The sequence below is a fragment of the Mauremys reevesii genome, linkage group 5 (assembly GCF_016161935.1).
Source record: "Mauremys reevesii isolate NIE-2019 linkage group 5, ASM1616193v1, whole genome shotgun sequence".
Lineage (NCBI taxonomy): Eukaryota > Metazoa > Chordata > Testudines > Geoemydidae > Mauremys > Mauremys reevesii.
Window position 1 is genome coordinate 21346575 of NC_052627.1, and position 12633 is coordinate 21359207.

Here is a 12633-nt window from a genome sequence, read left to right on the forward strand (position 1 = left end):
TGTTCATAACTCTGAACAAAATATTGTGTTTGTTCTTTTAAAAGTTTACAACTGAACATTGACTTAATATAGCTTTGAAACTTTACTGTCATAAACAGTTAGTTAAGGGTTAAGGTTTGTTTTTTACCTGTAAAGGGTTAACAAGCAGTACCTGTGAACACCTGACCAGAGGACCAATCAGGGACAAGATAATTTAAAATCCCTGTGGAGGGAAGTTTTTTTTTCCTGTGTCCTTTGTTTGAGTGACTCTCTAGTTGGAATTAAAGGAGTCCAGACGTCTTAATCAAGTCCTCTCAGAGTTCTGCAATAATTTCTTCTATTCAAGCTAGTGAGTATTAGAAAGGGAACTAGTATTTTTAGATTGTTATTTCTGTATTTGCAATTGTGTGTTTTGCTATAGAATTTCCTTAATTCTGTACTGTTATTGCTTTTACTGAGAAAGAAGGGAGGGGGAATTCTCTCCAGAGATTGATAAGTTTAGACCCTGTGTATTGTTCCATCTTGGTAATACAGAGATAGTGTACTTTTTTCTTTCTTTAATAAATCTTTTCTGTTAAGGACTTGGTTGATCTTTCCTTGGGTGAATTCTCAGGGAAAGGGGAGGAGGGAGGGGGAGGTATCCCTCTGTAGTTGAATCCCAGTATCTCTCCTAGGAAAAGGGAGGGGGGAGGAAGCAGGGGGAAATGGTTTACTTCTCCTAGGTGTAAGAACTCCATGGATTTGGGGCTCTTGGGATCCCCAAGGATTTTGGGGAAGGACTGTGTCCCAATACACGTACATTATTGGGTGGTGGCAGCTTTTACCAGATCTAAATTAGGATTTTTAGTTTAGAGGAGTCCATGCAGGTCCCCATTTTGGAACCGAACAGCTCCAAGTGGGGGAGAGACCTATGACATTTACTATGAAAAGTAAAAGAAAAATGCTGCTTTCCCTTTATTTTTTTTAGTAGTTTACGTTTAACACAGTACTGTACTGTACTTGCTTTTTTCTTTTCTTTTTGGTCTCTGCCGCTGCATGATTTGTGTACTTCCGGTTTCAAATGGTGTGTGGTTGACTGCTCAGTTCGTAACTCTGATGTTCGTAACTTTGAGGTTCTACTGTATTTGATAATTAGCGAAAGTGCCACGGGTGGTCGGAGCGCGGGGTGATCTCATAGCCGCGCGCACGCACTCACACTGCGCTCCGACCGCCCAGTCTCCCGCTCCCCCGTCTCCCACTTCCCCCACCTGGCGTACAGCGGGTACATCACTTCCAGGGCTGCTGAGATGGGAAGCACTGGGCACAAGGCAGAGCCGGTAAGTGCGAGCGAGGGGAGGGGCACCCGGCCTGGGCTCGAGCTGCAGCTCGCAGGGGCTGGGGTCAAGGGGGTGTTCAGCTCAGAGGGGCTGGGCTTGGAGCTGGGGGTCAGGGCTGGGGTCAGGGGGGTGTCCGGCTCAGAGAGGCTGGGCTCGGAGCTAGGGGTCAGGGCTGCGGGTGGATGAGGTCAGGGGGGTGCTCAGCTCAGAGGGGTTGGGCTCGGAGCTAGGGGTCAGGGCTGGGCAGTGGGTTCAGCGGGGCTGGGCGGCGCTGGTGGGGGGGGGGGGGGTTTCGGCCCTCAGCTATTTTCTTTGGAGTAATATGGCCCTCGCCGCTTTACGAGTTGTGCAGGCCTGATCTATGACTATGTAAAGATTTCCACAGTGTGAAAGACTGTTTAAAGTCATACTGTTGGCTATTTTTTCGCTTATTTCTTAATTATTAGAAGCCAACATTTTATATTTCAACCCAACTCATCTTCAGAAAGAAACAGACTATTTATAACTGTTCATATTTTAAAGATTCACTAAAATTACCTGAGCCATGGAGCTTTGTGGGTTATATATCAAGTTTTTAAATGTGCGTCTGGACACCCACTTGAGCTGGTGAAAGAAGGAAGTGCTATATGTGATTTTCTGGAAATCTGCACTCATCTTCCTTTTATTTTTCAAAGACAGCTTCTCTAATTCTGTTTTTGTTTCTTTGTAGTAAGGGGAACTGGAAAACAACTCTGCTAATTTCTCAGCAATAGTCTTATCACCTCTGTCCTCTTCAATGGTTTCTTCAGATTAAAAAGAAAAATATTGTTGTAGGAGAAATAGCCATAGAAAGCTAAAGACACAAATTAGTTCATAGCAGTTTAGGTATGCTGAAGTTTTCTTTTCCCTCCGAAAGGGCTACATTTTATCCTCAAAAATCTCTTAGCATAAATAGAGACGAGGCTGAACCAGAATCCCACATCTAAACCTACAGAATGTTACAGCAATTCAGATCAGGATTCAAGCTTCAAAGATCAAGTTTATTTCCATATTGGGCACAAAGAAGAATCCCAGCAATGGGATACCTAGGACCAGGTTGGGGACCACGTGGAAATGATGATGACATGCACTGTACAGTTTATTGCTGGGTATACTCCTAGGTATTTTAAATGAATGAAGTTGTGGCCTAGTTAAACCACATGTATTGCCTCCTGCATTTTTTCCAGGGTGTCCAAAATATCTAATGGCAAACCAAACATGTCCCAGAATAAACTGTGTGGTTCAGATGCCATAACACAGGTTTCTCTTCATGTTCTCAGGGACCTTATATTTTCTGAATGCAACTCCCCAAGAAGTTCCCTGAGAATGTAAAGCTGAAAACTATGTTAAAATCTTGGAGGCTGAATCACACAATCTAGCTGTAATCTTACCCACAAGTAACTGCAGGCACAAAATTAGAAACAAAAGAGTTTTCTGCTTTCAGACAAGAAGCAGCATTTGGAGCAATGCTCCAGTATGTACTCCTCTCCCAGGCAGGTGAGACATCTGGAGTGCCTGTTGTTAATAGGCATGGTACAGTTGCACAACTGGCAGGTTTTGAAGCCCAGAGACTTGGAATCTGGCATGATGTGGGAATACCCTTGGGTACAGGAGGGGTGTTGGAAAGCTCTTAGTTAAGTCCCCCTCCCAACAGGCAAAACAAAGAAAGTAAAGTTAAAAATTAATAAATTATATCTTAAAAAGCTAAACGAGCTCACAAAGTGAGTTAGGAGAAGCTATGTTGCATGAAGACACATGCTGCAGGTGTTCTGGCACGCACCACAGTTACTAAGAAGGAACAGAGTAACAGCTGCAACCACTCCACCTCTTATCCTTCACCTATGATAGCCAAGAGGTCATTAGGGGTTCAGGTGTGGCCATAACAGATACTGTTATTCAAAAAGAATCTGATCTCGCACACATGGGGTGCATGTGCATCATGAGTGGGATCAGTGTGGACAATCACTTGACCTCCAGCTCCCATACCTGATAAATTGTATTGACTGACAAATTCTGATTTGCTGAGATTCACAGCAGTTGAGTCTCCATTAATGACATCCAGAAAAAAATCAGCAGGATTGTTGTATGGCTCACATTCATAACCTGCAAAGAAGTAATATCAGATCTCTAAAATAAGTCATTCAATAGATGGGAAAAATATGTTGCAATATTAAGGGTAATATTATTAAAAACTGTCTTAAAGGAAAAGCAATTAGACACCCCACCATCAAAAGGTACCATCTAATGCAACAAGTCAGCTTCACCAAAGATAAAAATAGAATGGGCCCAAACGACAAAGTTCATGTGTGTTTGGTTCCAGAATTGTGGTTCATTCCGTTACGGAAGTTGAATCGACGGCACAGTTCAGATTTGGATGATCACCACGCTTTCGAATGCCTGACCAAAATAGGGGCTTGAATGAGACACTAAGCTGTCTGAAGTCTAGCCAGACAAAACAGTGATACATTTAGGGTGGCATAAGCATCTAAAGGATTTGGTATGGATGATATTGGTCCCTATTTTCACAACATCGGTGTACTGTTGGATCCCTGACTCCTTCTGAATTCCCAGGAAGCATTAGTAGCCAAGTGTCTTTTTCCATTTGGTTGTGAACATTTCTCTCTTTCATGAATCTCATAACAATTATCCATGCCTTTGTGATTTCCTTATGGAATCATTAAAATATGCTTCATATGAGGCTATCCATAAAGACCATTTAGAAATTATACTTGGTTCAGAATGCAGCTGCTCACTTATTTAGCAGGGTAGGATGTACAGAGAACATTAGATCAGTTCTCCAAGGTCTGAAAAGGCTTCCTCCTGTTCATTTCTGGATGCAATTAAGGTATTGATAGTAACGTATCAAATTCTGCAAGATTTGGGACTTAACTACCTAATGAACAACTTCTCTCTCTATATGCATTCTTAGCAGCTGCAATCAGCTGCGATGATCTTGCTCAAAAGTCCTTATATACAAACATCCAGGATTTACAGGCAGGATGTTATTAGTGGAGTGCCACTGACCCTGGAACATGCTTGCCCCAACTGCTCTGACAGAGTCTATTGGAATATTCAGATCAGGGCCGGCTCCAGACCCCAGCGAGCCAAGCGCGCGCTTGGGGCGGCATTTTGCCAGGAGGGCGGCAGGCGGCTCCGGCAGACCCTCCACAGTCATGCCTGCGGGAGGTCCACCGGAGCTGTGGGACCGGTGGACCTCCCGCAGGCATGATTGCGGAGGGTTCGCTGGTCCCGCGGCTCGGGTGGACCTCCCGCAGGCGTGCCTGCGGATGCTCCACTGGAGCCGTGGGACCAGCGCACCCTCCGCAGGCACGTCTGCAAGAGGTCCCCCGGAGCTGCGGGACCGGCGACCGGCAGCATGCCCCCTGCGGCATGCTGCCGTGCTTGGGGCGGCCAAATTCCTAGAGCCGCCCCTGGTTCAGATAAACATTTTAAGCACATTATTTCACAAAACAGCTAAGACTTTTGAATTAGGATATGTGGTTAGAAAACATTTAGTTGTTTAAAATATTAAAAATTGCTATATTTTAATAGTATTAATATCTTACAGTCCACTTTTGATGCAAGAGCTAAAGGAAGATAATGAGTCTTGATGTTTGCATTTGCCCACTTTGGTCTTGGGATATAAAGCTTTTATCATAGTCCATCATCTCAGAAGCCACAGTGACAGGGATTCATGGCTTGAATAAATGATATTTGCTCCTTTTTTAAAATACCGAATGCATTGTTAAACAAGATGTCATTCATTCCTTACTTATACAGTAGGGCCCAGATCATCCCAAGTATTTAGGTGTCTAACTTCCCCTGAGATCAATGGGAGTTAGGTGCCTAATTACCTTTGAGAATCTGGGTCAAAAATCAGTATAATGTGCTGGAAGGCTAGAGGCCAACATCAATACAATGTGCTGGAAGAGCACCATTGTGACTTGAACTCCCTTTGAAAGCTCACCAATAGATTTGAAGTACTGCAGAGCATTCCGAGCAGGACCATGGTACAACAGACTTCCTGCAGCCAGTAACATCAGGCTATCAAACAATCTGAATATGGAGTACCGGGGCTGATGGAGTGAAAAGATTATTGTTTTCCCCTGACTTGACATCCTGAGTTCAAAAAAACAAAACAGGAGAGGCATTAAACCTCTGCAACTACAGCATTCCTTTTCTCTTATATTTTCTTTCTGCTATGAATGGCTAATACCACTCATAATGTGAAGTAATGACAAACAGATCAAATCAAATCCTGGCGTCCTCTCTCAATTTGTACTCAATCATTACTTAAGCAAGTGCCCATTAACTTCAATAGTAGCTCGTTTAAGTAAAAACTGAGTCAAAGAAGAATACAGACCTCAGAATTTGGCCCATTATTCATAAAGTATTCCCTTTTAATGAAGTATTCTCATGATGTGTACCTAAGCATTCATTATTCTCTTGCTGAATTGATAGCTGAAATGCGATGAAAGACCACATATTTTCCAAAGGACGATTTATAGAAAATAAATTCTTGTGCAAATATTTGTAACATCTTAGGAGAAGTTGCATATTGTTTTATACGATATAATGGAGCAAACAAAGCAGAAGCAAGTTTAAAAGGGCCAAATCTTAAAGCCCTTACTAGGTGGGACAAAGAGAAAGTGGGGAGCATCGAGTCTTGGCAAGATTCTAACCTCCCCTACCTACAGGACCAAGTAATGTAAATTACTGCAGAAGCGTTTAAGTGTAAAGTAACTAGCAATGCTCTTCCTTCCATGAGGTGTGGTATTCCCTCACCCACTCCAAACACATGACACATTATTCAGAGAGCTGTCCTAGGGATATTGAGAACTGGCAGGGTAGGTAACTGTGAATGCAGGAGATTTCTATATCAAAGTTCCTTTCCCTGGGCAGATCCTCCAAAAGTATTTGTTTGTTGGTCCAAACTCCCTGCCCCTTTTGGCACAGTGGGGGTTGTGGGACAGGAGAGAGAGTCTGACCCATTGTAGTGAGGCAGACTGGCCTCCCACTGAGTCAGAGAGGGAGGAGCCATTCTGTGATCCCTGGTGGGTGGAGCCAGGCTAGGCTCACCCTTCCTGCTGAAAGCTAAGGGGTGGGGCAGGAAGTATAAAAGAGAGAGCCTATAACCCAGCTGAGTTTGAGCCAGGGAAGGAAGCAAATGTCTCCTGGCTACTGCAGCTCCCTGGAGTGAAACCTGTGTTGCGCCTTGCCATGCCCTGCTGCTGAAGGAGACTGACCCAGGCAAAGAGCTGCCAGGACTGCCATTCACCACATACCCTAAAGAGACCAGGGACAACCCTGAGCTGCAGGTACATGATGGTGGGCAAGCAGAAAGTAGCCCAGGGACAGCCAGCTATAGTTAGGGTGACCAGATGTCCTGATTTTTATAGGGACAGTCCCAATTTTGGGTCTTTTTCTTATATAGGCTCCTATTACACCCCCACCCCGTCCTGATTTTTCACAGTTGCTGTCTGGACACCCTAGCTATGGCCCAGTTGTATTGTTGCCTGAATTCAGGTCAGTGTATTGTGGCTGGATCCCCCCTGATCCAGTGATGGAACCATCTGCCACTGTTAGGGCCCTGGGGTAGGACCTGGTGGAGTAGGGTGGGCCTGGGACCCGTGGGGTGGCAGCTTCTTCACCTTAGGCCAAGGGGCCTGCATTTGTCTGCCATCTGCCTGCGTGAGAATGACAGACTGTCTGGTGTCTCACCCTGCCTGAAGGCCTGAACTCCCTAAGACTATTTGATTCCTCTGTCCTGGCTGAGGGCTGGATCCCTGAGACTGTTTGTTTGCCCTACTCTACCCTGCCAGAGAGGCCTTGACCCCATTACTTGCATCACAACTCCCCTGAAACAGGGGCAGTGTCCCAGTGATGTAGTGAGGTTGTGTGGCCTCCCACTGAGCCAGAGAGGGAGGGATCACTGCTAAAGCACTACACTAGCTGATAGCAGAATTAGAAGGCAATTCCATTTGTGGAAGCCTGCAGTTTCCATTCCCTTATATGGGAATAACCCAATCATAAACCAATACATCAGGCTGTGACTATTCCTAAACATATATTAATTCCAGATACAGTATATAAAATACACTTCTACCAAAGACAAGATAGTTCTTTCCCGGTGATTCCATTGCAGTCACCTTTTCAGGAGCAGCAAGACAGCATTGGCAGTGCTGGCATCTAATCCAGTAGTTGGTTCATCTAAGAATAAGACTGCAGGGTCAGTAATGAGTTCCATTCCAATATTGGTCCTTTTTCTCTCTCCCCCAGAAACCCCACGAATAAACTGGGTGCCAACCTAGTGCAAAACAAGCATCACACCTTTAAAAGGTTGTTTCTTAATTAACTAATTTTTATTAACCTTCTCAAAATCCTGGAAAATATTAGAGCCAACTTCAGGTGTTAGATCAGAAACCAATATTTATATGAAACAAAACACATTCACATGATTTAGTGATGAAATGATAGCAATGCATCAAAAATGAAAAAATTAACCAGTTTTCTAACAAAAAAATTAAAATACAGTTAAGATGGTAAACAAAGGTAGCTTTTTAAAGAGTGCCTTATTAGAGTGCTGTAAATTTAAAACAAGAAAAATGTGTCTCTATGCTGCTAATCCCCAGGACTTTTAAGCACCTCAGGATTAAAAAATACATATAGACTTGTATTTAGTGTGTGTGAATGGTGCCACAAATGGTGGGATGTTGGGGAGCAAAGTGCAATTCTCTTCTGAAAAGTGAGTATGAAAGATGCACCTTCTAAATCCACAGATTGGCTCCCTGCATGTATGCAAAGTCATATCTGATTACTTTCAGGACAAAAATAATTTGTACTGCATTTTATTCCTATGAGAGAGACTGAGATGTCATCTGTTCTTTTAACAGAATTATTTAACTTCCATTTGCTCAACCAATCAGTGACATCTGTATATCCCCCATTCGAAGTATCACAAGGCATCATTTGATATGCAGAATCTTTATTATTCATGATAAAGTGCTAGAAAGAAACAACTCAGCTTCATTTACAGAACCCAGGGTTTAACTACAGAGATGGAAGTTAGGAAAAAAACACTTTCTGAATTGTAAATTGAATACATTTGATACAGAAATCACTGAGATACTATGTATAGAACATCACAATGCCATTTTCAAGTCTCTTTTCAGGGTAGAAGTATACTTTAAGGTAGTCTTAACTCTGCATTTCCTGCTTTTCAAATGTTTGCTGATTGTAACTGCAACATTCTAATTAGGTTGGTTTGTTAAATGTTATGTAATTACTACACTATCTGTCTCATACCTCAGCTTTTTGTTTGGTAATATTAAATACCATGTCATGCTATGCCATGTGTAGTTACCTTGGAATCTGCCACTTTGGCCAAACCCAGTTCCCTGATGATTTGGTTCACCCGTTCCTTCTTTTCCTGTTCAGACACGGTACTTGGCAATCGGAGTGCAGCTGAGAACTCAAAATTTTCTCTCACTGTCAGGGTCCCCATAACCACATCATTCTTACAAGACACAAAAATATTAGCAAGTTTTAGTTTCAAGCTTAATTTTTCCTTTATTTATACCATGCAAGACTATTGTAACGAATAAGCATTAACATCTGCAGGAAGGGAAAACTGAACAAGACCAAAGTTCACAAATATGATACTTTTGATACAAGAGTCCAACAGAGCTTCTTTCATCAACAAGCAAAGTCTTTTCAGATATATGCCTCATCTAAAACCATGTTTGCCTACACTAGCTAGTAGGCTTCCTTCCAGTAGCAGTGTGCACATACCCTAAGCTCTCTCTAGGACATTGCAGTTGGAGGCAAAAAGAGCAAAGCAGAAATCTGAATATAAAAGTAATAACAGGACAAATGAAAAAACTGTAATGTAAATAACTTTGTACAAAGCGAATACAATTGGGCCCTTATCCTAGCTGACACCTCAAGACAATACTGTAATAAAAATAATATTGAAATAAATGTAAAGTAGACACATCTGAAAGAATCAACAATGGGGCACGACTTACAAGAAGCTGAGGGAACTGGGGTTATTTAGTCTGCAGAAGAGAAGAGCGAGGGGGGATTTGATAGCTGCTTTCAACTACCTGAAAGGGGGTTCCAAAGAGGATGGAGCTAGGCTGTTCTCAGTGGTGGCTGATGACAGAACAAGAAGCAATGGTCTCAAGTTCCAGTGGGGGAGGTCTAGGTTGGATATAAGGAAACGCTATTTTACTAGGGGGGTGGTGAAGCACTGGAATGGGTTACCTAGGGAGATGATGGAATCTCCATTCTTAGAGGTTTTTAAGGCCTGGCTTGAGAAAGCCCTGGCTGGGATGATTTAGTTGGTTTGGTCCTGCTTTGAGCAGGGGGTTGGACTAGATGACCTCCTGAGGTCTCTTCCAACCCTAATATTCTATGATTCTAACTGCAGGTCATTTTCCTGCAAATTTTCAGCAACGATTAGAAACATAACAATTGGGTTGAAAATAAGAGAAGATTTTCTTTGTTTTTAACATCTTATTGTAGTCTTTGAGGCCAATGAAAATAAGTTCAAATTCAGGTGAAATTCAGTCAGATCCAGTATAATAACCAAAGTGTAGTAGAAAATGGAAAAACTATCAAATGTCACATGAGGTGTTTACGATAGAAAAAAAATTATCAAAAAATGGGACACTAGAAAAAGAGTAAGAAACGCTACACTGGTTTCTACATTTTGTATCAGGTTCTTTTGTCAATAAATTTTATACCATAATTCTCATCACAGGTCTGTATGAATCAATTAGTGGTTAGTTTTAATCCAGATTGTCTCTCTCTCTGGAGGGAAGTTAAAACAGTAAAGGCAGACAGTATCTGCAAGCTCATTTACCTGTACCACATATCCAGAGATGCATTTAAAATTGGCAGGCCGAGGAGCTCCATTTATCAAAATCTCTCCAGAGAGCCCGTGAGGATCTTTCCTTGCAGCTAAGATATCTAATAGCCTAGAAAAAGAAAAATCAGGCTCCCAAAAGGGTTCTGAAGAGGAAATCTTTGAACAGTGGAGTAGGTAGAAGATAAATTTGGCATACAAATCCAGTTAACAAAATGTGTTGTGCACACAATTTTGATGCTGAAATGCAAGCTCGGCTTTTCTCCTGTGACAAGATCTGCTCACCCAACAAGCAGAGGTGGGACTGTCAGAGTTAGGGCTCCCTGATTTTTAGGGAGCTTTTGTGCTGGCCTTGGCAAAGGTTTGAGCAGCCTATTAGCTACTGCAATTTATGCCAGCTGGAAAAGGTTCCAAAACTTAGATTTACATCACAAATTTAGTTTGTACACCTAAATCAAGTAGCTGAACTCCAGATACTTTATTTTTGAGCATGGAAATCTGAGTTGTCGTTTGGGTGATAAAGATGCAGTTTGGGGCATATTAAGAGTTTGGGTTGAAGCCAATTTGAACACTTGGCTCTTGTGTTCCTAATCATCCGTACTATAATTATGCAGGCACATTTTCTGTTTGGCATGGTTTTTCAACGTGATGAATATGGATAACATAAAACAAGTCCTTTCATTGCTTTCAATACTTACGAAGATTTGCCACTGCCAGTGGGTCCCAAAATTGCATGAAGACCGGGTCTCATAATTCCACTGCAAACAAAAGCAACACTTCCTGAATACATGGTTCTATTTGTAGATTAATTCACTTAATTTGAAGGCCTTTTTGTGTGTGTGTGGTATTGTAAAAACCAAATCCTTTGGGAACTGGTGATGTTCCTCAGCTATGTGAAATAACAAAATTATAAAAAATTTAATGATCTTCTAGCAAGTATTTTAGTTTTGAAATATACTAAATTATATTTCAGAGTGGTAGATGTGTTAGTCTGTATCAGCAAAAAACAAGGAGGAGTCCTTGTGGCACCTTAGAGACTAACAAATTAAAAAACAAAAACAAAAAAACCCACACATTTAGCTTCTCTTTTTCTCCCAAAGTTCAGGTCCAATTGCATACCTATACACATTTTTCCTGAGAATTTACAGTTTGTGCCTACAAACTGGTGACTTGCACACGAACGTGATTAGACAGCTCTTTGCCATCAGAACTAAGGTAGGCCTTGAGTTAAGCATCTGGAAAGTGATTTTCAAACTCTCAAATACATCAGAATTTCAATATGAATCACAAATTACAACTGAACTGTCAACGCTTCTATATAAGGGTTCTAAACTACCAGTTCAGATAATTTCTTCACTTTTTTCTTTCAAATTATTATACGTTTATAAAAGTAATAATATATCAGTACAGCATTAAGTTTAAATAACACACAACTGATGTTGTAAACCTCATGTATTAAATGTATCAATATCACATTAATTCTGTTTTATAAACTTATACTAAAGTTAACATATAAAGTGTGAATTCAAAAACTGGATTTTTACAGTCATTTTATCAATCATTCCTGGATCTATCTGATGGATGTTGACATGAGGTTGTTGACTAAGTTGTATGAAAAAGAAAACAAATAACATACGCTAGACATTTTTTAAATACATACTTGATATCTTTCAAAATTTGTTTAGGAACGGCTTTTTGACAATATAAAAAGCCACTCTTCACTTTCACTCTGTAGCAGATGTTGTGAAAGGTCACAGTGGCTTCTGCAGGAAACTTTGGCTTTTCTATAGAGGACAGTTTTCTCCAGGGGAAGCCATTGGTACTTGGTTCTGATATCTGAATACTGCTGTGTGGCTGGTTCTCTGTCATTCTGGAAGGATGTTTCTGTTGTTTATAACAAAAATAATTATAGTAAAAGTTACTATTTTTATTTTTTTATTCACAATAAAAAAATCAATAGAAACAAGTAGTTAAAATATAATTTTAATGTTTTGTTGTGGGAGAAACCTACATGTATGGTAACATTCATGACACTCTCATATCCTATTAATTCCTCTTTAAAAAAATCAACTATACAATAACAGCAAGATTTCAGTCAACCACAGCATACCAAAATTGAATGCCATTATCCGAGAAATGACATATAAATACCTCCTGACACTATTATGCCTTTTTTTTTTTAAAATAAAGCCCAATTCCTTCAAACTACTATTTACCTGTTAGTCTTTTCCTCAAAGCATTAACTCAGTTTTTGAACCCACCAATGAACAAATCATCTCCATAAAGTTACATCTCTGGAAAGAAGGCAACAGCAGAACTTTCAATCTTTACTAAACAAGATACAATATTTTGCTTTTTCATATTGTAACTTGAATATAATGCAAACAAGAGCCTACAAAGAGACAAGTACCACACCTGTATTATGGCTAATTTTGTCCACTTTTATATTAT

General features: G+C 41.0%; 1 protein-coding gene across 7 annotated transcripts in view; it reads right to left on the reverse strand.

The window, feature by feature from the left end:
- The window catches only part of LOC120405799 (broad substrate specificity ATP-binding cassette transporter ABCG2-like), a 46590-nt gene that overhangs the window by 29967 nt on the left and 3990 nt on the right, over window positions 1–12633 (reverse strand). For 6 of the 7 annotated variants that reach the window (XR_005598890.1, XR_005598888.1, XR_005598889.1 and 3 more), the window contains exons 2-9: window positions 11843–12066; window positions 10881–10940; window positions 10180–10294; window positions 8677–8829; window positions 7463–7620; window positions 5281–5432; window positions 3300–3416; window positions 1833–2077 (exon numbers count right to left, since the gene is read on the reverse strand). Coding sequence is in view for 4 of the 7 variants with exons in the window: in XM_039539550.1 (XP_039395484.1) it covers window positions 1833–2077; window positions 3300–3416; window positions 5281–5432; window positions 7463–7620; window positions 8677–8829; window positions 10180–10294; window positions 10881–10940; window positions 11843–12051 (1209 nt within the window). In the remaining 3 variants the exon portion in view is untranslated. Of the gene's footprint in view, window positions 1–1832; window positions 2078–3299; window positions 3417–5280; window positions 5433–7462; window positions 7621–8676; window positions 8830–10179; window positions 10295–10880; window positions 10941–11842; window positions 12067–12633 lie in introns of those variants that run through there. The other variant, XM_039539551.1, reaches the window with a different exon arrangement.